Source organism: Corapipo altera, unplaced genomic scaffold, assembly GCF_003945725.1.
Source record: "Corapipo altera isolate COAL_440 unplaced genomic scaffold, ASM394572v1 0, whole genome shotgun sequence".
Taxonomy (NCBI): domain Eukaryota; kingdom Metazoa; phylum Chordata; class Aves; order Passeriformes; family Pipridae; genus Corapipo; species Corapipo altera.
In genome coordinates, this window is record NW_020884872.1 from 54,894,779 (window position 1) to 54,921,883 (window position 27,105).

At 40.6% G+C, this 27,105-nt stretch overlaps 2 protein-coding genes across 5 annotated transcripts in view; one reads left to right on the forward strand and one right to left on the reverse strand.

The window, feature by feature from the left end:
* MRPS31 (mitochondrial ribosomal protein S31) lies at nucleotides 1-25,908 on the reverse strand. Its single transcript, XM_027649306.1, is given in 9 exon segments — nucleotides 1-484; nucleotides 5,395-5,538; nucleotides 9,691-9,764; nucleotides 12,777-12,923; nucleotides 17,404-17,562; nucleotides 18,262-18,537; nucleotides 20,783-20,908; nucleotides 20,910-20,986; nucleotides 25,861-25,908. Coding segments are annotated over 9 exon segments (1,263 nt in total). The 3' UTR covers nucleotides 1-272.
* The window catches only part of SLC25A15 (solute carrier family 25 member 15), a 13,743-nt gene continuing 12,507 nt past the window's right edge, over nucleotides 25,870-27,105 (forward strand). For 2 of the 4 annotated variants that reach the window (XM_027647711.1, XM_027647745.1), the window contains exons 1-2: nucleotides 25,870-25,980; nucleotides 26,558-26,663. The gene's annotated coding sequence lies outside the window, so the exon portion shown is untranslated. Of the gene's footprint in view, nucleotides 25,981-26,484; nucleotides 26,664-27,105 lie in introns of those variants that run through there. The other 2 variants (XM_027647738.1, XM_027647720.1) reach the window with 2 other exon arrangements.

Consider the following 27,105-nt stretch of genomic DNA (forward strand, 5'->3'; position numbering starts at 1 on the left):
GAAGTTTCAAATTCAAAAGACAACAATTTTAATAAACTAAATTTTAAATGCACATTCTACAAAAGCCTTACTTTTCAGTTCCTTCTTTTGTTGTCAAAAGTATCTACATATACATGGACACGCACATAAGAAAGTATGACCTTTCAGTTTATTATTTAAAATACAACTTTCAGGTCACACAATTACTATGCACTGACAGTATTTCCATTATAACAAATCGTCATTCGCGACACAATGATTCTTCATTTCAAGGGTAAGCACTTTCCCAAGTCTCAAATCTCTTGAAGAAGTTCCTTCTTTTCCTCAAAATACTTCTCAAACCATTCAATATGTTCAATCTTCTGCTTAACACTGAGGTATGGGTTTTTTGAGAGCCCACAGATGACTAGTTCCATGAAGTGGCGAATAGGTCCTTCCTTGGGAAAGCCTTCGAGGTGTTTGTCCAGAAAGATATGTTCATGAAATTCAGCGTCATCATCCATCCCTAGTAGAAAACACAAAAAAAGACAAAGTTATTTTCATAACATAACAGAGTAAAAAAATATATAGTTTGCAAATAATCTTAAATTAGTAAAATTAATGGTTCTGCTCACATTTATAGAATATGTAATATTTAAATCAACTTTCTGGCTGGTAATCTCACTAAAAGCTGATGCCGGAATAGGAGTAGGAATAATTATAACCATAATCAATCTTCTTGCCAAAATCCGGTTTGGTCAACACCTGAAAATTTTGATTCACCAGTGGTAGCTGGCTGGGGGCACTTTCTTAATAAATTCTTAAAGAAAACACTGATTGCCTAAATTCTGCAGAGGATTAAAGAATACAAGCTAGCCTTGAACAAATGAGGCAACCTCGTAAATACTGAACAGCTAACACACACTTACTTGCATGTCCGTTCCGAGTCACAGTTTTAACATCCTATTGCTATCAAACGGGCAGAGAAATTGTTTTTTCTGACATCTTCTGAATCTGTGAGTATATGCTGATGTAAAAATGTTGTGTCTCTCACCAGCTGCTACTTTTAAGTCACAACCATCACCAAAGATGATAAATTCAGAAGCACCCACAGAACAGGGGATAAGGGATTATTGGAGATCTCTAATCAAGCACAGCTCAGATCCTACACCAAATTTTTGTTCTCTGTCCCGTGAATTTCTTTTGCCATTGTTCATACTATGATGCTACAGACAAAGACTCAGAACACAAATTTCTACATGCAGAAAAAAGGCTGCTTTTGCCATTCCCAATTCCAAGAAAAAAAAATAATGAGGCAAACTGGGATTTGCAAAGAAAGATTTTTCTTCAGTTAGATATACATGAAAATTGTTATTTGATCCCAATTTGCTTGCACCTTTAAATAAAAATCTGGTATTATAGAAAAACATTGTACCACTTTCAGATGACAAAAATGTGAAATCTACACCAGAGACATAAGTGTACATGTTTTCCTAAATTAGCAAGTTTCATGTTTTTCTACACTATTTGACAAAATTAAATCATGAGCATTAAAATGGAGGTAATTAAGCTATGTTAGCTCTAGGCTTCCTCCTCTGTTAGAGTTTCTACAGTTTCAAAAGAGATGATGCACATCTCTGGGTTGGAGAAGTCTCTCAACTTGTTAAGTTTGTATTCTTTCCTGCTTTAAGCTTTAGATACTGCAATATCTGAAGGAGCTGGGAAATACCTCCATTTTTCCCACAGATTTTTCCTAGAAATATGTGAGTGTATCCATACCAGTTACATATCACATTTATCTCCCTTGTTCTTGGAAAAAGAAAGCACATTTCCTTCTTCAGAAGCTCTCTCCTTTTTCCTTTATGTTGAAAGTTAAAATAAAAAAAACAGGCAATGTCAGCTTCAGAAGGGTACTTCTGCTGTGCTTGGAAACCTATGTCCTCTTACAGAAGCACAATGATGATCCTTTTACCACGCCACCTGTGCTGACTTTCTCTCACCAAGGGAAGGTGGAATCTCACTGTATCTAGATGTTACTGGTTGCTTTCTCAAACTAACAACCTTTCCAGACTTCCATACTTTTGCTGGTCTCAGAAATCCAAGAAAACTAAACCAACAAACTCACTACTGAAAGAATCTGAGTAATGCTGACAGTAAAATCTGGCCTCCTGGATGCTCTTCTTTTGGGGATAGATAGAGGGTGTCAGGAGAGATTGTGTCTAATAATTAATTTCACCATTTTCATCTCTAAGCTAAAAGAAATTAAACTATTTATAGTCGAACAAAAATGCTGGTCAGAAGGAAATATAACATCATGTATTCTGATCTCTTTTTTGTTGAAGACATGATACACGGTTTGGGGAGGAAGTGTTAAATCCAAATATTTCAGTTAGACCACATATTTCAGTCCTCAAAAAAGTAAACAAAAGTGCGTGACAGAAAATGAGACCACAACTACCCAAAGCATCAGAGACTGAAACTTCTGGTGGGAACTGATCAGATGAGATATGCTTGCATGACTCCCCCCACCCCACCCTCCCCCAGCAAACCCTGACTCCCGCTGCAAACCTGTCCCTCAGCCTCACTTGCACTATCCTCAGAAACCTAATTTGAAATAACACCCATAGTAGGAAATCTAAAGTAGAGGATTTTCTTTTTCAACCTCAAAGCAAAAAGTCATCTACTCTCAATATCCTATTTCCAATCCCCAACATATTACAAAACAGAAAGTCTGGGGAATTTCTCTACCTACAACATTAATCCTTCCAAGACATGACCAACCTTGCCTTAAAGATGTCATCTCAAACACAGATGTCCACCTCTTACAGGGAGTGTTGCTGACATGCTACAAAGATGACTATTTTGATCCAGTGAAAAGATGTCCCTGTCCTTGGCAGGGGGTTTGGACTAGATGATCTCTAAAGGCCCCTTTCAGCACAAAGCATTCTATCCTTTTAGGATTTTTAAAATGAGACAAATCATCCTCTTCAGTAGGTCCCTAGAACAGATCCGGAATTACTAAAGCAACCCTGACACAATGATTGTGTAACTTTGCCACTTCTCTTGGCAAGCTGATCCAATATTTCTCTTCTGGGAACAGCGTCTCAGCAAAACAGACAGAACAGGACTTGGTGAACTTTTGCTTACAGAGAGACTTTCCTATCACTTGTGCAGTAACAATCTCTGGCCCACCAAAAGCATTTGCTCCTCGTAATGAGGTGTTAAGGCAAAGTAGCACCTGTAACCTGCACTGTAATTTTTAGCTCCTCAGGTTTAGAGTCATCAATATGAACAGAAATAATAAAAGAGGCACAAATCAATGTTTTTCCCAACTTTTTGCCATGGTAATCATGGAGCAAAGTTAAAGCTACTAGAAACAGGAGAGGCAAGCAGAAAGAAGGAGGAGTGAGAATGGTGTTATGCAAGCTGTACTAATGGTTTGCTAATCTGGTAAAAATTAATCAGAGCCCGGAGAGATGGAGAGGAGAAAAAAAAAGGTAATTTTCTGCCTAACGGTGATTTCAAGTGCATCAGACAAGGGAAAGGACATGCAGGGAGGAGCAGACGACAGGGCACTAGGGGGTGTGTGGGGGAAGACTGCTGCTGGCTGCTGCAGCAAGCCAGTATGTCTAGCCACACCTTCAGATGTTCACACCAAAATCATTTTAAAAATCATGACCTTGTCATGATGCCACAAAGCACAGCACAGTGCCTTGGTAAAGCACTCTAACGAGATCACCAGAGATGCTATGGAGCCAAGAAAAAGAGGTATAAGCAGTCATCTTCCTTTTTATATTTAGTTTAAAACTTTAAAGGCTATCGTAATGCTAAAAGTTGAGTATATATGCTTCCTCAACAGAAAATTTAATTGCACTTACATTTTTAAATCCACATGCTTGTGGGATAACAGAAAAATCACACCCTTCTTGATACAAGCTGAAGTAATGTCCTCCCATTGAGGGAAATGGCTGTTACAAAAATGCAAAATTGACAGCAGAAAGGGGCATCTTTCTTTTGCAGAGACACTGAAATTACAGTATGTTGATATAATTGGAGTGAGGTTCTCAAGCTTTTTAACTGTGCTTTGACATACCTGACATGATTAATAGCCTGTGGCTGGCAGTTCGATAGGATGGAATTTACTGACTCGGTATTTCAACCTGAGAGGTGATAGATTTTGGAACGCTCCACTGGAATTTTCCCCATGACTAGTCTTTGAGGACAAACCAATAAAGATTCTTGTTTAAGTATATGTAAAGACTCTTTGTCCGTCCACCACCCCATCCCAGACAGCGCAGCTCCAGCCGCATTGCTGCAACAGAGAAACCACCGGCCGCCAAAGACGCTTTGTCAACGGCCGGCCCCAGACAGCAGGGTTCCAGCCACATTACAGCAACAGCAAAACCATCGGCCGCAATGGTTTGAAGCTTGCGAAAACATGACTGGAGTATACTTGGATTTCTACATGATGGAACAGATCAATTCTGGGAGCAGTGATTAAATTCTGTGAAGAAACTGCCAAATAGGATGAGAATAAACACTAAGAAACAATGAACCGCGTTATTCAACTTGCAACTCAGTATAGCACAGATTTTCAAAGACTCCCAGCTTCAGATATTAACTTGTTTTGCTCTCAGTGACTGAATCACTATGAAGCAGTTCTGTTTGATGTCTTTAAAGTCTTTAAAAAAACCCCAAACCCACAGCCAAGCTCTCCCTGAAGTTATGAAGTCCCCTTTCCTATACTGTAGACTTTTGAGTAGTTGCTCTTGCTTCCTTTGCATTCATTCTCTCTCTCTGCTGGCTTAACTTCACATGAAGCTTTTTTTTTTATGGTAATAGAAGAAAATAAAGTGCACAAAGATGCCTAATTAACATAGATGCCCAGAGTGAGTGAATATTGTGACTGTTTATTCTTATGAAACAGACAGAACAAAGGGGGCAAACAACTGTTTAACACTCAGCCTGGGCAGATATGGAACTGGCAGACAGCAATTTGAGATCCAGCTAGACACTTGTCCGAGACCCACACCAAAGAACAGAATCAGCATTATAAAAAACAAACAGCAGTTTTAAGATTCCCCAACTTCTGCCAGGAGCTTAGTTTAAAGAAGTTGCATAGTAAAAGGTATTACATAATAGACTTGAACGGACTGTTGGTGTTAAAAGCATCAGGGAGGGAGAGAGTTCTCCCCTTTTTGGCAGCAGCCAGTCATCAGATCAGCCAAACCACCTGCAGGACTTCACCTGAAGAGTGCCAGAATGAGTTCATCTGAAGTATCTGTGATCTGGGACAGTCAGGGAGTTATATTTGTTTACTATCAAATGCATGACTCATAGCTGAAATGCTATGTTGAAACAGTCAAAGGTCAAAAATGCTCTAATTTTAAAAAAAGATAAATTGAGACAGATAATAAAAGTTAACAGTGCACATACCGACTTCGTTGTCAATTGGGAACTCCCACAGTATTCCTTCTTTTGTCCACTGGATCATCTCCTCAAAACCATTTCGGGGAGGCTGTGCAGTTATTGCTGCAATCTCCTTTGCAAACTCCAGATCCCAAATTGTTGGTGGAGGTACTAAAAAATAAATTTTGTAAAGATCTGTCAGCAGCCAAAGACTTTTCACTAGCTAAAACAAAGTCCTTTAACATTAATCTTTACAGAGACTAATTTTTTCTACTTCAGATGCCAGCATCACCTTTCTCAAATGAGAATTCTCTGTTGACATGAAAGCCCATTAAATTCTCAAATGTCTGATGAAAATGTATTCTGAACTGCTATGGGACAGTTTATTTTAAAGCCTTCCACAGAGCAGGAATTTAATTTTTCCACAATCTGTTTTCTTTTTTGTCTTTCACAAAATTGTGGATATGACAAACTCTGAATTCGACTGGTGCACTCTGCTAAAAGAATCTTACTTCTACAGGAGTTTTCAGGTACTTCATAACAATACTCTCCTTCAGGGAAACAACTCAATCTACAAATGATGGCAATTCCTTCCCCAACACTCCCAAGTGTCCCAGTTTTTGTCTCCTGGGCTTGAGAAATTGTGATTTCCTATACTTTCACAAAGGAACAAACAGTTCCTTCAGGGATGCATCTTTCCTGATGCATATAATTATTTCATTTTTTTTTTAATCAAAGTTTACTCATATGGCAGTAGTTACTCTTAAGGAGTTCCTGCCCCTCCACCCAGGAGAACTGGTCATGAGCCCAGACTGAGCCTCTTCGCTGAACTGAAGGGAACAATCTGTTACCACAGGACAGGGAGAAATCACTGGGAGTGCCTTGGGCTGCTGTCTCGTGAGCTGGCCTAAGGTGCACTCTCCTTTGGTTTTTTGCTTCCTCCTGTTATCAATTCACCCTAATCTCCTTGGAACAGAGATCTTCATGTGAATTCAAATGTAAGAGTCCACTTGAAGTGGATCAGGGCCAATGAGCTATTATTTTACTACTCACAAGTCTAAGTAGTTGAAGCCAAGATATAATTTCATCTTTAGCTCAGCGGCTTACAACTCAAACGAATTAAAAAAAAAATCTTCCTCCCCCGCTTTAAGAGAAAACACAATGAAAGGGCAAACAGTAGTTTTACATACTGAAAAGTGTTTTCAGGTTTTTTTGTGTTAAATCAGAAGATATTAAAATTGTTCCTTAAGAGGGAAATTTCCAGAACTCTATTCCCTACCTGACTACTTTGATTTGAGGGCTTGAGGCAAGAATAAAATACAGTTAGAAGACAATATGAGAAACCATACCAAAATGAAATTATTGTCCACATCTTTAAGAAACTAGTACATCTTCTAATAGAAGAAAGCAGAAACTCATTTTTTCAAGCTTACAGTAAGGGTGATAAAGATTATATGTTCACCTCTGTGAAACAGAAAACAATACTGACATTTTATGTTAACAGTTATGAAGAATATTTTCAGGATGCCAATTTACTTTCCAGTTAACATGCAGGTTTTCAAAACCAATACTTAACAGAAAACTTCCTTTTCTGTCATGTATAAACAATATTTTAACTCATTATCTCCATTAATATGAGCCAAGACAATGAAAACAAATGAATCAAGGTATCAAGTACCACACCAGTATTTCCCAAGATTAACACCAAAAAAAATGTCATCAGGCTTAGTCAGTAAGCCAAGTAATCAGCTTCCTGGCCTAGAATATATTGTAGATTTCCTCAAGGCTACCTGGAACCAAACAAGGAAATACCACATAAAAAGCTGAAAGAAGCTTACTTCTTAATATCTAATTACAAATCCAATAAAATCCACTCGCTCTCTTACACAATTGTGTACATTCCCGTTTTGTGTTTAAAAAAAAAGGTGCATCTCAGCTTTTTATCTAGTGACTACTATGAGCCATTGTGTCTGCATTCTGCTCATGAGAAAAAGAAAGCTTAAGTTCTCACCATTTTACCTGAGTAAATTTGAATCAAGTCAAAAGCCAGCTTCTTCAACACTACACTTGTTAAGATGGCTAAAAACAAACACTGCACAACTTGTTGTTTTTATATGTAAAATGGAGACTTTAAAGATATTGGCAGTCTTAAAAAAATTGAATTCCGGTATAATAAGCAAATTTCAGAGGTAGCTGAATTCCGAAACCTCACAGCTGCTTGAAAATATGCAAACAGCACTATTTTACATTTTACTAAAGAAATTAAAAAAATTAATTTCTCCCTGCAGTTTCAAGTGTAAAAAAAAAAGATAAAAGTACTCATCTAGAATCTGGCAAAAACTAACAGTCCTACTCTTGAAACAAACAAATATGCATCATTTTCTAAGATATCAGAGAGGAGTACTATTTCTTCTGCCACTGCTGGCTTTACACAAAGTTCTAAGTCACCACAGTGGAATAAAGTCTTCTTTTGAAAGGGCCTCAGAATACTTGAGGGAAAGCAGCATATTAAAGATCAATACTAACAATGCAGTTTCATTGTTCAGAAAGAAAAGGGAGAGAAGGAGTTCTTTACACGACTTGCCCATATTCACACTCTTAGCCAAACCCAGTCTGTAATAAAGCTGAGTCTTCAGGCATGAAAGCTATCCCTGTCATGCGTCATGAAGACTGTTCCTGCAGAGCTATGCCATTCAGTGAACATAAAGGTGGGTCATACCTGTTTTGACTTTGTGTTTTGTTGGGGTGTTTTTTATTTTATAGGACTTTTGGTATGTATAGTTGGTGGATGAGGAATTGGTTGGCTGGTCGCATCCAGAGAGTAGTGACGAAGGGCTCAGTGTCTGGATGGTGATCAGTGACAAAGTGGTGTTGCTCAGGAATCTGTAATGGGACTGGTATTGTTCAGTGTCTTCATCAACACCACAGACAAAGGGATCAAGTGCACCCTCAGCAAATTTGCACATGACACCAAGCTGAGCAGTGTGGTTGACACACCTGAAGGATGGGATGCCATCCAGAGAGACCTGGACAAGCTCAAGAAGAGGTCCCATGGGAATCTCATGAGGTTCAACAAGGTCAAGTGCAAGGTGCTGCACCTGGACCAGGGCAATCCCCAATATCAATACAGGCTGGGAGATCAAGGGACTGAGAGCAGCCCTGCCAAGAACAATTTAAGCATATTGGTGGATAAAAACTGGACATGAACCAGCCACATGCATTTACAGCCCAGAAAGCCAACTGGAACCGTAAAATGAATTGTGGCAAACAAGTTGAAAGAGGAGATTCTGCCCCTCTACTCTGCTCTCACCTGGAACATTCCACCCAGCTCTGGGGTCCTCAGAACAGGAAGGACATCAACCTGTTAGAGTAGCTCCAGAGGAGGGCCATGAAGATGACTAAAAGGATGCACTGAGAGAGCTGGGATGGTTTCTCGTGGAGAAGAGAAGGCTCCAGAGTGACCTTATTACAATCCTTTCAATATTTAAGGGGAACTTGTAAGTAAGATAAGGACAGAATTTTTAGTAGGCCTGTTGCAACAGGACAAGGGAGTAGTGGTTTTAAACTAAAAGAGGGTAGATTCAGAGTAGATAAAAAGGAAGAAATTTTTTCCAATGAGGGTGGTAAAATACTGGAAATGGTTGCATAGAGGGCTGGTATATGCCCCATCCCTGGAAACATTCAAGGTCAGGTTGGACGGGGCTCTGAGCAACCTGATCTAGTGGAAGACATATCTGCTCACTGCAGGGGTGTTTGAACTAGATGACCTTTAAAGGTCCCTTCCGACCCAAACTACTCTATGATTCTAAACACATATGAAGAGCTTTACAACACGTAAAGCAAGGTGTCGTTTGTCAGTCACTGAACGGGATCTCTCAAGCTGCAACTGGAACACTAAACAAAGGAAGGCCACAGAGCAATCCAGTGTGTAATCTCGGTTTTATACTACCCTGCTTATGCTTAGCCACCTCTAGAGTTTGTTTTCCTGCAATCACAGCCTCACATTTCTTTGCAACTTGACAAATAAGCTGGAGCCAACATACCCATTCTCCAGGCTGGCTTTACACTCACAGGAGTACATTTGTGACAAAAAGCCGGTTATACCGTTCAAATTCAGTAACAGAATGCCCTGATCACTACAGAAAATAATCTGTATGGAAGTTTTGCTTGCTAAAAATCAGAGTTACATTAAAGTAGTCATTTATCAGTCTGAAAGCAGAAAGTGAACAGGTCATAAGTCTCCTCACAGCAATGAATCTCTTGATATTCTAAAAATGCAGAACTTGGCCTCACTGGGTTTTTCATTACTGAATTTCCACTAACCTGTTTTCAGTGCGCGTTCTGGTTCTGTAGAAGCCTTAGTGAATATATTAAGTCTCTTTCCTACTTTGAGACTTCTATAAACAAAAAAGAAAACCGATATTTAGTATTTCACAACACCTCACAACATTGCCAGCTAGCAAATTAAAAAGCACAAAATATTTTCATGAACTAACAGATCTCTGGAGAAAAAAAAAAAAAAGGAGATAGTGCCTCTCACTAAATTCTCAGGCTTTAAACCAGAGGAAGTGTTTATGACTTTATTATTTGTCTGTAACAGAGCCTCTCAAAACATTTCCATGCAAAAGAATGAGCATAAATCAAACATTACATTTGTAGTTACTTTTTACTGGAGTATTTAGGAATCTGAAGAAAGGTAAACAGTATCAAACCACAGTACTTAAGTGATTTTACAAAGTTGCAACTATCTGAAGACTTGGGTTTTTTCCCTGTAAAAAATATTGCACAATTCAGGAACAGAAAAGGCAACAGCTAAATCAAATAATTCCTGCTTTATGACATAAATAGCCTTTTTGGAAGATTACAAAGCCACCTTCTCTGTCATATGGCAAACAGTCAGAGTATACCCCTATGATATGTTTTAAGTAGCTCTCTCTTCTGAATATAAAAATATTTCACTCTGACCATCTATTTTCAATCACATTTAACATTAGTATAAGCTTAGACTAAAAAAGAAAATTTGGAAATACAAGAGTTCAAGAAGCAGTCAAAGTAAATTCTTATAAATGAAAACAAAGAAAAACAATGTCTTTAGTTTAGAAACAATTATGCTTTTAATCACACTATCTTCCAGGTTTCCACTGAAATTCTAACAATTACTACTTTTCATTATTGCATATCCACTGTTACTCTTTCTGACCTTAAAATTCCACCTATCTGGATTTACTGGAGATTTCTAATGGCCTCAACTACTTCTGCAAACCTGCTCTTGTCATATTACGTTTCAGTGATGAAACTACCCCAGATCTGCTTCAGCATAGAGCAATCTAGTTACAGAGCCTTAAAAGAATGTTGATTTAGGATTATATTTTCCTATCTCTGTGTAACTCCCACTCACACTGGCCAAAGATACAAGCATGACTTGGAAGAACATTTATTTTAAAATTACAAGTTTAAATTACTATAATGCAACATCACTCATTTCATTGAAACCTACTAACTCGACTTAAACTAAGATATTCTTCCTAATCCATCCTTTTCATACTGTCAATTGATATGTAAATCCATTAGATTTTCAGGTATGCAGAAGGAAATCTAGGCCTGAAACTGGACAGTTTACTCATTATAGGGATTTTAAAAACAATTTTAAAGTACTGATCCTGAAGTTATATACCAAGTATAGTTTCATCAGACAAAGAGGGCAAGGCAGCTTCTCAGATATCATAAATTTAATAAATTTTTTCAAACATAAGTGAAATTCACTTTGCAGTATGTTATTAAATGAGAAGTTTAGCAAAGGTAAATAATATACAGTGTATGAGCATGTAAAAGCTCAGGCTTCCAGTTTATACTTCTAGATCATATTATTTCTGTTCTTTCATACTTTGAAAAACTTTCAGTCCAACACCTTAAATAAAGTATTTCTCACAGTCAGTCAAGAATTGCAGCACAATAATAAAATTACGTTCATGTGACTACTACCTCTGTCTGAGAATTATCCAAAGTATAAAAATATCTACAGAGGTATTGTTCATCTGATAATGAAGTCAGTTTCTTTGCTCCTCAAACCAGCAGCCTGTAGCTGAATGAAAAGCCTGTGACAGAAATATCTCAGGAGAGGGAGGGCTTGGTCAAAATCTTTGTTTCACTTCTTCTCCCTTCAACTTTCATTACAAAAAGCCCCTCTTGCACCTCCTACCAGCTTTGCACCAGAACATAAAACACTGCACACTTATAACGCTGAAGAGGCCCAAGAGATGCTTCCCTAACACACCACTGCAGTTTAGCAGTTCAAGAATAAGGAAGTTACTCAGAAACATTTCATCAAGCTGGTTAAGTTCTTCTAATGACTTCTAATGGCCATAAGCCACTTCGATGTTTTTGCATGATGTACACGGCCAATCGCTGTGCTCCAATTTGTTCCTTATGGAAGTCACAATTCTCTGTTCATGATATACTGAAATAGATGTCTTAGATAACCAAAGAGAGCAGAATACTCTACACCTACTCACCCACAAATTTATGCGCTTTTTTCTCTTAGTTATCCAAGTTCTGTCTTCAACACGATCTATCTAAACACAAATGATTCCCTCAACTTCCAGCCCCTAGCCCCAAGAAAAGGGGATTAATTTGTAAAGTAAATTAATGACAAGAGAAGTTAATATTACTAAAAACTGTTAGAGAAAGAATATACCGAGAAGGAATGTGATGATGAGCTGCCACTGAAAAATCAAAAGACTGCAGGCAAGAAAGCACAGTTTACAGGAGTAAACTGAAAATGTAAGAGCATTCCTTAATTCATTAAAAAACAGACTGGCCACATAATACAAGAGAACAGCAATAACAGCAAGATAAGGTTAAGGAGTTTACAATGTAAATTATAAAGTTAATTTCATGGACAATTATAATGTCACAGACAATAGAGAAATAAATTACAGAATGATTTATTAATTGCAATGAGGTGGTAAAATTAAATAAATAAACTTTATCATCTCTTAAAAACCCCAACAGAATGGATGAAACTTTTCTCAACATGGAACATTATCAAAGTTTTCCAGTAGAGGAAAGCAAGCCTTCAAAATTTCATTTCCCAAAAATTTAAGGAAGTGCCATGAAAGTGTATTAGGCAAAAGTGAGAAAAATTTAAACTAGTTAAAACAAACACAATTACATTTCAGCACCAAGTATTTTTAATTATCTAAAACGTAACATTAAAAAACTGCACATTATTTGATTGTTGGTTAACATTAACTACTATGTTCTCATGGTTTATTTCAATGCTAACAGTACTTTTCTTGAAAAATAGTTAAGTGATTTCCTTAAGCTCTCAAGTATGGCAAGTAAATTTAAAATCTTATCCATTAGCAATTGCATGCTCCTTCTGTTCAAGTGGAACACAACAAACATACCTTCTGGAGTCAAAAGACTGAGACGAAAATCTTTCAGGCCTTATTCTTTGACCATCATCATCCAACTCCAAGGAAATGCGACTGGATATCCTCAAACCCCTCTGAGCTGGGGACTGCTTTTTGACTGTCATTTCTGAAATAACGTTGCTGAAATTAAAAACATGAAAAGTAAAACCTCAACAAATTGACAAAGTGAGGAAGTTTGTCATATGTATTAACCAGAAACTCTACTCTCAATTGGTTTCATAAGCCTCTATGAGACAGACTTACACATTCCTCATAAAATACACCCATCTTTAAACCATCAAACACTCAGCTTTACCTTTTCAACCATTTAATTGTTACATGATATATAGGAAAAGTGCTATTTTAACCTACTAAATCTACAATGAACACTATCTTTGAAATTATTTAGTTTCCAACTAAAAAAAAATCATATATCTGCATACCAATATTCACAGAGTGTACTAGATATGTTTTGCTTAAGCAAATGAGGAACTTCTCTGGATACAAGAAATAGGCTGAAACAGGGAGGTAAAAATCACCAGTTTTTTGGACAGGAACCAACACTGCCCAGGGACAGAGCTGTGCTGCTGCAGACCAAAAGGAAGCTTGACTTCACACATCAGCTGACATGGGCCAATCATGCCACCCTAATAAGTAGGTCACCTTTCCTGATCCACTGCAATCTGTTGCATTGCATAATCATATTACAGCATTAACAGACCACATCTTCCTTCGTAATTCTGTAGCCAAAATCATATGTGAAGAGTAAATGCTCCGATCTCTTCCAGCACAGTGTGCAGCTCATTCTGAATGCAAAGGGCAAAACACATCACCCTTCTGCCTCCCTTAACTGGCAAGTCTGTTGGTTGGTAAAGGCCAAGCTGGTAATTCTTCCTCACAGCTGTCCTCTCCACCCAACGGCTGCCAGTCACATGCAGGCATCCAAAATTGCAGCACTCAAGTTTTAAGACATAAATCTGGTCTCAAAAAAGTAAAAATAGGCCGAGTCAAAAATACTGCACATCCATTTTATGACAATTTGAATGAAATTCAAACTACGCTTCTGGCAGTTTAATTCAAAGGAGATTTTACTGACGAGAAAGAAATACTTCTGGAAAATTGTAAAAGCTAATTGCCACAGCAACACAGCAGGATTTCTCTTCAGTCTTAGATGTGGTTTCAAATGGCAGAACAAGAACAACATAGCTCTTCTAGTACCTACTCTGAAAGGTATCTAAAGGCAATTTTTAAAGAATTTCATTTTAATCTTAAATAAAAAACAATCTCAGATTAGTCACATATCTCACATTAGAAATTACTCTCTGAAGTGGCTACTGGCATTACTAAGTTGGTCTTGAGCCAGAGGCTTGACACACTTAGGAGGGTCAAAGGGACATAATTTCTAAGGTCAGACACACACAGCCCAGCCCACTGGCTTGACTAGGCTGTGACCTAGAAGGCTGGAACGTTCCCGTGCTTCAGGGGAGGCAGGATTGCTCAGAGAACCTCTCCTTAATTTACCTGCAGTTTTGCACAGTAGGTTTGGACAGACTACACTACAAATCCATCAGAACGTGCAGTCAATGGTATCATATTTCTCACTGGGAAATCCTAGTGTCACCCCATCACTGGCATATCAATGTTTGTGGCAGCAACACTCACCACTTTATCATTAAAAATACCCCTGCATCATCAAAAGTACCCCTGTATTAACAAAAATAAAACTACAAAGATTCTTTTAATGCCTTTTGTAACAAGAAACGTCAATTTACAAAGTCACACTCCAACCCCAGTGTACTGATAGCAGTTAGATATTACATATTACCTCATGTCCCAACACAACATTTTAAACCTACGTTCCTAGGTACTTCTGCCATTCAGAAATAGGAAGAGGTAGGACTTCTGTAACAACCACAGATTCTCTCTCCTTCCTGATTACCAGGCAATAATTATCATACTAAAAATGAAGACCTACAGAGCTTTGGATATATTTTAGTCAAAGCTCTGAACTACTTTTCCTCTTCTTCACCCAAAACAGGAGCTGAAATTTCAACTTGTAGGTTGAAACCGCAGATTTTATTTTGGTGTAGTGCTGTTGTGATTTCCATGGAGTGAAACTTTATCCCACATTGAGAAAAATAAATTCTGGTATCATTAATATTTTCCCCTCCTCACAAACATACTGCCCTCATGCTGTCTACAAAACAAGGTGATGAGATGACTGCATACAACAGTGACCTCTGGAGGTCATGCCACTATCCTGGTAAAAATATTTGGTACAAAAGATCTGGAAAACGTACAATTTATTACATATTATAAATCACAATAGCACCGTTTTTTACAGTTCAGCTCTATATGGTCTACTGCTTATGAAAGTATCTAATTTTTAAATATTTTAAATAACTGAGGAATATATATTGGCTTTTAAAATGTGTCAGCATATTGAATACAAAACCTTTATAGAAAAAAATTAAAAGTTAAATTGCCCGTATTCCCTTGTCAAAATAAAATTCAACACAAAATAATAATGTATAAACAAAAGTAAATGCTTTCTAATACATTAAAAGCATTTTAGTGTGCTGTGTGGATTGAGATATTGTAGAGTATAAATCACGCTGAATCAAGTCTGAGGGCTGCTGGGCTTTGTAAAATCAACATTTTTAACACTAGTCAGAAACCTGAAAGTACTACATTGATCTAAAAGAAATGAAAGGTCACTACTAACTCTGAAAGGTTACAATAACCAAATTTTCTGTCATGAAAATCTGCAGGAGTTGCTGGTCTTTCTTTAAAACTCATCCACTGATAAGAGTTGCAAACTGTTACTCAACTATTAAGGAAGAAAACTAAAACTTATCAGCAAATAGTGGGGCGGGGCTGGGGGTGGGGAGTGTATTCCCTGGAGGAAACAAACTAGGTCACAAAGCTGCCTCAGGGAATAGAATTTGCCAACTTAAATCACACCAAGCCAGCCGTGACATTCTGGTTGAGGAAAATGTATTTTTCTAATGGTAGCGATTCATCCACAAGCATGACATAAAATACTGTAATACCACATTTCAATCCACCCATCGACAGCATAGAGGCACTATACAGCTCCAGCTTTCAAATTTCTGAAGAATTTCAACTCACTTTCAAGAGAAAAAAACCCTTTTTGCTTAGACTACAAGCTCCTTAGTCATCATCTTTCTTTCACTGCAGCCAGAGCTGGGTCAGTGCTTCAGGAAAAGTGCAGTAGGTGAAAAGACAGTGAGCCCTTGATGCCAGCAGTCAGACCAACCACACCTAGACAAAGGCACGTACACCTCAGGGAAGGGAGACAGCACAGATGACGTTAGCCCCTGCACATATTAGCTCAGTGAGTATCCCAACGGTCCTCCACTAGGTACTCAAGTAGGTTCTAATTACATTTAAGTTGGCCACCCACAGCCAATGCCACTATGGAGATGTTTGTGTACTCTGCTCTTCTAAAAAGCACAGTGGCAGAAAGGACACAAGCCCACTGGTAATTAACAGTTTAATGAACAAATGCTTTATACAAATAGTCCTTATAACTGAAGAACAGGTATTTTGCTTAACAAAGTTATCACTGAGCACTGTATACCCCACACTCTGGGCAATCATTTAACTCAACCTGATTGCAAGCATCTGTCACGTTCTTCCTTAATTTCCACTCACTTTGAAGGCAGACATCAGCCACAAACATCATTAGCTTGTTGGCTGCTCTGTTTGCAGTACATTGATAACCATACCAAGCAGATCCTTTACTGATCCCTATAAACAATAATACATGTAAACTACGAACAATAATAGATGGGTCAAACTTAGATCCTCGTTTGGGACAAATTCATTTTCACAGAATAAATTAAAACTAAAATAAGCAGCTTGCAGTTCACGCTGCAAACAGATGAAAATAAAGGTTTCACATTCATTTTCTGCTGAAGATGCAGTTTTCTGTTTGGTTCAGCATTTCACCTGGATTTAATGCCTTATTTTCTGAGTAGTTATCTGAATACTAGCTGAAAAAAACAGAATGAAAAACCTGTCTTCAGCCATCATCCAAAAGAGCAATATGCACAACTGTGTCTGTTTCCAAACAAATGTTTCTCATCTGTTTGAAAGCCACACTGGAAACAGAGTTAAGCCAAGAGATGAGTTTCTTGGGTTGACTGGAAAGTTTTGAAAGGAAGGGTGGGACTATAAACAGAGCTGCTCTAGTTCATTTCTGCAGAGCTGTCATGAAAATTCACCAGTCCAGACAGAACGTCTGAAACGTCTACAAATCCATCCATTGTGTGAGAATTTTGGAAGCTTGTGACAAAAAAACCCCAAACAAACTCACAAAAAGAGCTGTTATTTTGCTAGCCTGTCCAAGAAAGCAATGATCCTGGGCAGGAAAACAATTCTGTTTCTGCAAAACCATTTTAGAAAGACGACGGCAAAATTTAGAGCTTGGTATAACCAGACCAACGGTGTTACTAATATACATTAATCCCAAGGATAAACTGTCCAAACGTATCTTTTAGGGCCATCTTTCCAACACAGAACCCAGTCACCTTCAGGATGACATTGCAAAATTAGAATTTTGAACATAATTGAGAATAAAATTCAATAAACAGACCGTATGTTAATAGTTTCCCCCTTCTTCTGTTTATCTGTGGTTTCTTCATGTCTTCTTAGTTGTGCAAGTAGTTCCGATTCTGTCTGTTTCTTGTTGAGTGGAAGGGAAGACGCGACTGCAGAAGCAGCCTTCACCAGTTCTGGATTTAAAGGCTTTCCTCTGTAAGAGTCACAAGAGATACGAAATTAAAAATAATTAAAAAAAAAAGCCTTTAATATCTTTAAATTGTCACTTCTGTACTGCCATTTTATGTCTTAATAACTCGGAAGTTAGTCAGATATTTTCCCAAGGGGTGGCCACTGGGACATGCAGGTTTGCCCTACATTGCACTAATCATCAAATGCTGAATGACTGTGACAAGCTGTTGTTTTCAAACCTGGGGAAATGGCAGCCCCATGCCACTGCACAGCCCCTCGGACATACAGCTTGAAAACCACTGGCAGCATAGACCTGTGGGGTAATAAATATTATGTAACACATTGTGGAGAGGAGCTAGTCCGAAGACCTGACAATCATGATGCCATTCTTAAATTTTTTTTTTCTTTTTTCTCAGTTTCGTTGTATTTTATCTGAACAGTATTTTTCCTCTCCCATTAAAATAACTTTCCACAAGCAGATGCTAATGCTACCTTTCCAGAATCTCAGTGCACAAGAAGGTAGCATGTCATAGAAAGCAACTGGCATCTTCTGTCCAGATTCTCTCCTATGATTTACTCCAAGCTACATCTGTACACCACACTCCCTTACAAGATTCTTTTCGATGGGTGGAAATGGCATTTGATGGTTTATTTTGTCCTGAATAATGAAAAAAAATTAAAAAAGGACAAAACAGGGCACGAAAAGTTTGTTACACTTTACCGTTGGATGCTTTCTGCAGTTCTCTGAGGACCTTCACTGTCTGGGCCTTCCAGGTTGTTCTTTTTCTTCTCACTGGCTTTTAACTGTTGGAGTTTCTTTCTGTAGCTCACTTCCACTTTCATATTACCAATAATGTCTAACAGCTTCTGCTTTGGTGTTTCTGCTGTACCCTCCTGCCTCTTTGATGCCCCCTCAGTGGTGCTGCCTTTGGAAGTGGTACATTCATCTTTCTCGGCAGAAAGCACGCTGCTTGTGCTGAAGGGTTTCTGTACTTTGCTAGATGACATACAAAGTTAAAAAACAGAAGTTACAAATAGGGTCCAAGGCTGAATTTTGTAAGCCTACGAAAAAAAACCCCAAAACATCAATTACAACTGTCTAGGTCTAACTGAGTGCATTCTGAGCATGTTAAGTATACGCCAAACATGTACCATTTGGCTTTTGAGAAGGACTGGGACACCACTGCAAACTCTTGATTACTTACAGTTTCCTCATCACAAAAATCAAGTAAACAACTTTAAAACACTGTTTATTTGTGGAAAAATAATCTATGAACTTAAAACTTCCTAAGTGTTTCTGCATTAGGTAGTAGAGCAAGTTTGAATCTACTGGTACCTTATACTTAAATTCGTTGGTAGTGAGAAAACTCACCAAAACTCTTAAAAATAAGTCAATAAAGACAACACTCCCAGCCATCTGAAAAAAGACTGTACACACACGTGTAGCTTCACATGTTTTCACTCTTGTGGCACTACTACAGATCACATTCCCCTACCCTGCAATATAGCAGTCAAGTGGGGAAATGGATTCTGCTGAAAGATAACCCAGTAACGAACAAAAAATTATTTGGGTTATTTTTCCCTTTGAAATAACTCCTCTACTTAGTTTATCACATCCTTGCAAAGAAGCTGAAACTGACAGTGCAGGTGAAGATGTGAAGCCAGGAAGAGCAGGGAGCTGATCAGGAGATTGCTGCAACACAGACACAACTGCATTCTCTAGAAGAATTATCATAAAATTCAAAGAACTGTTCTCTTTGACATTCTAAAATGAAGTTTTTAAATCTCTAAATTCACAGCTGCTTATTTTGCTTAAAAAACAAAGAAAAAAATTAAAATTAAATATTTATTTTGATTCAAAATAAAACACCTCAGCAGATCATAAAACATTTCCACAAATCTGAAAAAATCGTGACATACCTCCCCACCTCACACACCTTTGTGTAAAAAAAAGAAAATCTGCCAGTACCAGAAGGCATTACACTTCAGTCACTCTGTACCTCATAAACTGTTAGCATTAAACTCTAAATTTCAACGTTGAGAAGCAACAGGAAAATTTAAGGAAAGCTTCAGAACCTCATTACTGGGAAGAAGGTGAGAGTCCTGCTGTTTTACACTGCGTTGTTCTCCACAGGTATTTGCCAAGCTCATTTTTTTATTAATTCAGGCTGCATGCTCCTTAACACTACTTAACCATTCAGAAATTACAGAATCATAGAATGTTGAAGGGTTGGAAGGGACCTTAAAGATCATCTAGTCCCAAGCCCCCCACCATGGACGCCTCCCACCAGACCAGGTTGCTGAAGGCATTATCCAACCTGGCTTTGAACATTGCCAGGGCTGGGGCATCCACAGCTCCTCTGGGCAACCTGTACCAGTGTCTCACCACTCTCACAGTAAAGAATTTCTTCCTAATAGCTAACCCAAATTTCCCTTCTTTCAATTTGTATCCATGTTCTATCACTACCGTTCCTGAGTGCCTCTTTGGCTTCCCTGTAGCCCCCTTCAGACACTCCATGCAACCTTCTCTTCTCCAGGCTCAAAAGCCCCAACTTTCTCAGCCTAATCTTTGCTTACAAAGATTCAAAAAAACCCCCGGAAAACACAGCAAGACTGCAAGCCTTAGACATTTAAAACCAGCAGTGCATTGCAGTTTGCATCGCTATATTTCACCTACCCTCTGATTTGCCTCCTGCTGGGAAGCTCGGCCTGAGAAAGCAAATACAGCTACCAAGGAGCCTGAGATGTTTCGTGCATGAGGCCATCACAGCATCGGAGCTTGTGCAAAAATATCGAGGAGCTTTGAAACTAAAAAAATTAAATAAATAAACGTACAACTGACCTGCCACTAAAAACACTTAAAAATCTGATAGTAAAAATGAAAACGAACTCCCAAATGTTGCTCTCAGCCGGTGCTTTGGGCATGTACAACAAAGCCCAGCAGGCAGCACCGCTCTGCTGATCCACACGGTGCAGAGTTATGGCCAGGTCACGCATGCGGATCGCTCACCCCACCCCACGATGAGAAGGACGGCAAGGAAAGCAACGTGAGACACACAGCCCATGCCATTCCCTTCCACTGACCCCATTCCCCAGTCCCTGCTGGTGTCACTGGCTCCCAGCCCCGGCGGCACAGGCGGACCCCGGTCCTCAGAAGGCCGCGCTTTGGGATACGGCCCGGCCACCGCCGGCACACACACACCCCCGCCCCGCCAGGTGAGGATGTAGGGGAGCGAGGGTACCTGTGAGGGCTGCCGTGCAGCCGCGGTGCCGCCGCCGCCCCGAGGAGCCGCGATGCGAAGCCGCCGCCGCCCCAGACACGTACACGGCCCCACATCGTGCCCGCGCTCCGTGCCCGCCGCCGCCCCCGCCGCCGGCTGGGAACAGAAGCCGCGCCGCGCGTTCCGCGCAGCAGCGTTCCGCCTGGCTCCGGCCGGGGTCTGCTCCTCCGCCAAACAAACCCATCCAGGCCACCGACAGTCTCTCAGAGGTCTTTGTGCCAGGATTTGTAGGCGCGTTTGAAGAGCATTGCCAGCAGGTTGAGGGAGATGATCCTGCCCCTCTACTCAGCCCTGGTGAGGCAACATCTGGAGTGCTGTGTACAGTTCTGGGCTCCTCAGCACAAGGGAGACATGGAGCTCCTGGAGCAGGTCCAGCAGAAACAAAGATGCTACAGTCCGGAGCATCTCTTTTACGAGGAAAGACAGAGGGATCTGGACCTGTTCAGCCTTGAGAAGAGGTGACTGAGAGTGGACCTCAACAATGTCTATCAGTATCTAAAGGGTGGGTGCCAAGAGGATGGAGCCAGGCTCTTCTCAGTGGTGCCAAGCAGTAGGACAAGAGGCAACAGGCAGAAACTGATGCAGAGGAAGTTCCACCTGAACATGAGGAAAAACTTCTTTCCTGTGTGTGTGACCACACACTGGAGCAGATTGCCCAGAGAGGTTGTGGAGTCTCCAAGAACCATCTGGATGCAATCCTGTGCAATGTGCTGTAGGATGACCCTGCTTGAGCTGGAAGGTTGGACCAGACGACCCACCGTGGTCCCTTCCAACCTGACTAATTCTGTGATTCTGTGAAAGCAAGACTTGGGGTGACCCTTCTGAAGCATTTAATGGTAGGAGATCCCCAAAGTCTTGGGGAAAGCTGCAGCTCTCATGGCTGAGCAAGAGCAGATAAGTGCAAGGGTTTCTGCTGGGGCCAAAGCACTTACCTTTAACAATTTTGTGGAGGGAAAAAAAAGATCTGTGTTTACTAAGTTCATGTGTCTCATTGGGTTGTTCCTGTTATTTCCATCGCTAAATAATCACTAAATTGGCTCCAAATTAAGATACCAATCCTGCCCCAGTGGTTCACCTATGCTGGTTTTCTAAGAGTGAAATACATATTTTTTTTATATTTAAGAAATGGATTTAATAGATTTAATAGATTTACATTCCCATAGGAGTTGTTTTTGGGGGTTTTTTTTAGAGTCTTGTCAGCAGTACAGGTGAGGACAAAAATAATAAGTAGCAGTGTCCAGAACTGTGCTAGCAGAGTATCTGAAGACCAAAGTTACCTCTCTGAATGACAGATGATCTTATATTTCAGAGCATAAATTGCTTTAAGAAACGTAAAAGTAAATTCCTTTACAGACAGCTAATTCAAGTGTCTCTCACCTCTCTCTAAAGTTTGTGGTACTGAAAATATTAAGTATAAAACATAGGTTTCAGCCCATACAGCACTTTTGGTGTGTGGCTGGTTCACAGTGATGTTTCAGCATCCAGCCATTTTCCAAGGAAGGTCAGGTGTCCAAGGAGTGTGATATACAAAAGCCCTAAATTCACACTTTGCGTCACAACCCTCCTTTGCTGTGAGCTGCTGCCTGGTAGTATCACATTGCCCCAGCTGAAGCAATGTACCAAGACAATTCCCAGACTGGTTCATATTCAGTAACTAACTTTCTATAAGTCCATTGCACATCTCAACCATGAGTTATTTTTTTTAAAAATGGACAGAAGTGTTAAAAAGTTGTCCAAGAAACATACCATTTTCAGCTCTGCATGTCGGTTTTATGGATTGCTGTTTTGGCACGAGATTCAAAGGGTAAGTATTTGCAGTTGGCTAATAAACAGGAAGAAAATGCTCAGGGTACAGCATAACTCCATGGCAAGTGGTAGTTATGAAGAATATTAAGCAAAACAGAAAAAAATATTTTTTGAAAACAGAACCTGGAAGTACAATTCTTACATTGCAAAGAAAAATTCTGCCAAAGACCTGTAGCAAGAACACGAGGTTTTTATTTTCGCCTCAAACTTGCATTATCCCTCATCTCTCTGCTTCTAGACCAGTCAGGTCTTCAATCTCCACACTTACTAGGAAGATGACATAGTTCAAGAAGTTCTGGAATCCTGAAGGGAATGGGACTATCTATGCTAGTAATGAATTTGATGCAATAAAATCATACCAGCAGACCGAAATGTCTAATGCTGAGGCTGCTCACCTCTGACTCAGGGAATCTGTTTTGCATTAGGTTAGGGCCAAACATCCTTCTGAAACATGTTTCAAAAGTGGCCCCTAAACCTTCACTTCATTAGTAGAACCTACCCTGGAAAAGGCCAACACTGTCTTCTCACTTGCAGTTGACTGTGGTACATTAGTACACAAATCATTCTCACCTGTGTACCTGCAGAATGCATCTTACTTTTCCCCCATGTACAACCCCCACGTGGTACTGTCCTGCATGACCCACCTCTCCAAACAGTCTGAACAACATGGACTGCAAGGAGCTGGGTGAGTTTTGATGGTCTTGTTTCTGCAGCTCTGGCTGCTATTCCGGAACAATACTTGCCAAGAACTGACATTCATCTTCTTGGGCAATGAGGATTTCTGTATGGATTAGGAAAGGCAAACTGGCTTACAGGGAGCAAATGGTTTATCTGTCATCAGCTAGAAATGGTGAAGGACCCAGAAGATAGACTTGGACTGGTGGTATCCCACAGGATGGAAAGAAACATATGTTGCAAGGAAACACTTTCCTCTACTGCATCAGACAAGTTTCCACAGCATCTCCTTACAGCTTTTCATCTCCCAGAAGTTATGCATCTGTCCACTGCCAAAATACTCTCCTGAAGAGAAGTTGTGCCCCTCCATTGCACAGTCAATCACATATACATCCCAAAGTCAATCACATCCCAAAGTCAATCACACATACCTCAAGCCAGATCCCTTTAGTCCCAGAAAGCACTTTTACATTCCTGCAAAGGACCTGCAAGCCAAGCTCTCTGCACACGTCCCCTTTTTGTCATGCTTAAATCCTTTGAGGTAAAGCATGAAGTTAAACTCTCCCTCAAATAAACAGATTGACATCTCATCTTAGGAGAGTGTCTCGGTAATTATGGCAGTTCTGCTATGGTTCCCCTGTACACACAAACTGCTGTTATTTCAGGGTACACAATTCCTAAATAAATCCCTCTTTAAAACCAAAAAGTCTTCCATGCCAGCCCAGTGCAGGGACAAAAGTATGGTTTGGCTGAGTAGCCACGGGTGCAGGCAGCAGAAATAGCCACGTGGTGGCAATATGCTCATTGTAGTGCTGCATTCCATGGCTATAAAATCTCCCAGGCAATTATTTCAAGTGCTGTCACCATCTCCATCTCTTGTACAGAGTCCAAACAAGAGCAGATGGGTCCTGGTGGTCTGCCTGAGGAACGTGGCTATGAAGAAGCATCCTGAAATACGCAAGGCCTGATGTTTTAGCTGGTAAATGGCAATGGCAGGCAGCACGTGGTTTAATGACATATTAATCACAAGTTTCACTGCATTGGGAGTTAGATGGTTTTCACCAGTTGGATCTTCCAACAATGCTGCCATCCTGCTAAAAAAGAAATCACCACACAGGTCAAAATTCTTTGCAACTAAACAGTAATCTCTTTAATATTGCAGGTTATTTGAGGTGTGCAACTAAATCACAGTCACTAACTGGTTACCACAGACCCAGCAATTTTATTTTTTTTTTACATTAAAGAAATAATTTATAATTCAATTTCTAAAGCCATTTATAACCTAGCTTGTTGTTCCTTCACAATTGCTGCACCTCGAATACTGAATCCAGCTCTGGGGTCACAAGCACAGGAAGGACATCAACCTGTTGGGAGCAAGTCCTGAGGAGGGCCACCGAGTTGGTTAGAGGGCAGAAGCACCTCTCCTAAGAGGAGAGGCTGATACAATTGGGATAGTTCAGAATGGAAAAGAGGAGGCTTCAGGGTGACCCAATTGTGACCTTCCAGTAGCTGAAGGGAGCCTACCAGAGAGACGGAAAGCAACTATTTAAAAAAACATGTAGTGACAGGACAAGGGGGAATGGCTTCAAACTGAAAGTTTATATTAGATTTTAGGAAGAAATTCTTTACTCTGAGAGTGCTGAGGCACTGGAACAAATTGCCAAAAGGAGCTGTGGATACCCCATCCCTAAGAGTGTTCAAAGCCAAGTTGGTTGGAGCTCTGATCAACTTGGTCTAGTGAAAGGTATCCCTGCCCACAGCAGGGGAGTTAGAACTAGATAATCCTTAAAGTCCCTTCCACCCCAGGCCATTCTATGGTTCTATGATAAAGCATTTAAAATAAATATTTCAAGAAAATAACCATATAGAAAAATCAAATCTGAACCCTACAATTAATTAAAAGTGATGGGGAAAAATAAACACAACTATATGGTATTTATAATGCTTTTGCCTTGGTTTCGGCTTTGAAAGTAGGAGCCATCAGATTTATTTGGTGGGAAAAAAAATGGATCTAAGATCAAATATATAGGTCTGGGTATCCAATCCATACAAACGTGTGCAGTTCAAATGGGATTACAGGCATACAGTGTTTCTCAAGTATGACTGACCACTGATATACATGATGTACTGCTTTCAACTGGGCATTGTTTCTGACAAGCCTTATTGCAAGCACTTCAGTTAACTGCAAATCAAAAGGGAAAAAAAAAGCGCTCTGTAGTTTCAGCTGAGGAAAGTGACATTAGCACTCACCACAGTGGTTTAGGCCACTATATATGCGACAGGATCATGAAAGTGACAGCTTAGGAGAGTGTCTCGGGAGTCATAACACAAACTACTGTTATTCCAGAGTACGCAATTCCTAAATAAATCCTTCTTTATAACAAAATTCTAAAGAAAACCCAACCACACAACCAAAAAAAAAGAAAAAAGTACTATGGTTGTAATTCATAAATTCGGCTGCATCCTGATCTTAAACACCGCCCAGCCCCAGCTTAAACACAGCCCAGCCCAGCCCAGCCCAGCCCAGCCCAGCCCCGCCGCCCCCCCCCCGCCACTACCCTGGCCCGCGCCTTTCCCGGGCCGCGGCGGGACCGCGCCGCCTCCATCGCCGCCTCCATATATGTATATGGGGGGGGCAGCGGCGGCGGGACCGCTCCAGTGGGGGGACGGCGGCTCTGGTAAGTGGCGGTGCCGGGCGGGGGCAGCGGATCGGCCGGGCTGAGGGTCCCCCCGGCTCGGGAGCAGGGCGGGCAGGCCTGGGATGCGCGGCGGGCGCGGGGTGGGGCCCCTCGGGAAGCGGCGGCGCGTGCGGCCGCCCGGGAGAGGAGGCGCTGGGCCGGGGTCGGGCGGGCTCTGCAACCCCCCACCCCGGGCCTCCGCCGAACGCAGGCCAGGGCGTCCTGCTCCAAATGGGCGGGTGTTGGCGGAACGGGAATCCCGAGCCTTCCTCCCCGAAGGAGCCTGAGCTGCGGTGTGGCCCCTGCCCGGCCCGCCCGCAGCGGCCGCGAGCACGTGTGACAGCCCGGCGCGGTGAGCCCCGGTATCGCCCCGCTGCTGCTGCGCGGGGTGCCGGCCTGCTGAGACCTTGGGGAGCGGAGTCACGGCCTGCCCGTGCGGGCTATCGCAAGAAGCAGGGCTGCCTTCTGGGTTTAGCTACTCAGTGTTTGGAGAAGGCATCAGCAGAGAGAAACATCTAGGGCTGCGGGCGGAGGACCCAGCAGGACCTGTTACACTAACTAATGCTTCTGTTTTCAGGTTTGAGGCTTGGGTTCGATTTGGAAATAACAGAGCAGTTGTTGCCTTGCTTTATCTACAAGCAGCTTTTAATCTATTAGTGTTATTACAAATAAGAAAAAAATAGGTATGTACATATATAACACTGGTTTAGTTTTGACTAAGACTTAAATTTTCTGAAAGTGACACTGTGATGATATGGATCAGGCAACTAGACTTCCTTTGCTCTTAAAATCCATGTTTTTATAGGCATTTTTTTTTCCTTCTGCTGCCAAGTTTTCTGTGGGTGATTTGGCATGTGCTCCCTTTCGGGACTGGCACAAGTCGATAAGCACCCAGCACGATGAAAGCAGTGTATATTTTACCGAACACAAGCAGTTGTTGCTCTCTAGTAATTCCCTTCATTCAAAGTCTGTCTCACTGATCTGTTGTTCTTTTCCTCTAAATTAGGTGCAAAACTGGGGAGTGCTGTGTGAACACTAATGAGGTATATAGGATAACAAAGTGCAATTTGGCCTTGGAGTCTCCATTGTGAAGTAACACCTAGCATGCTATGGTGTCAGTAGCAA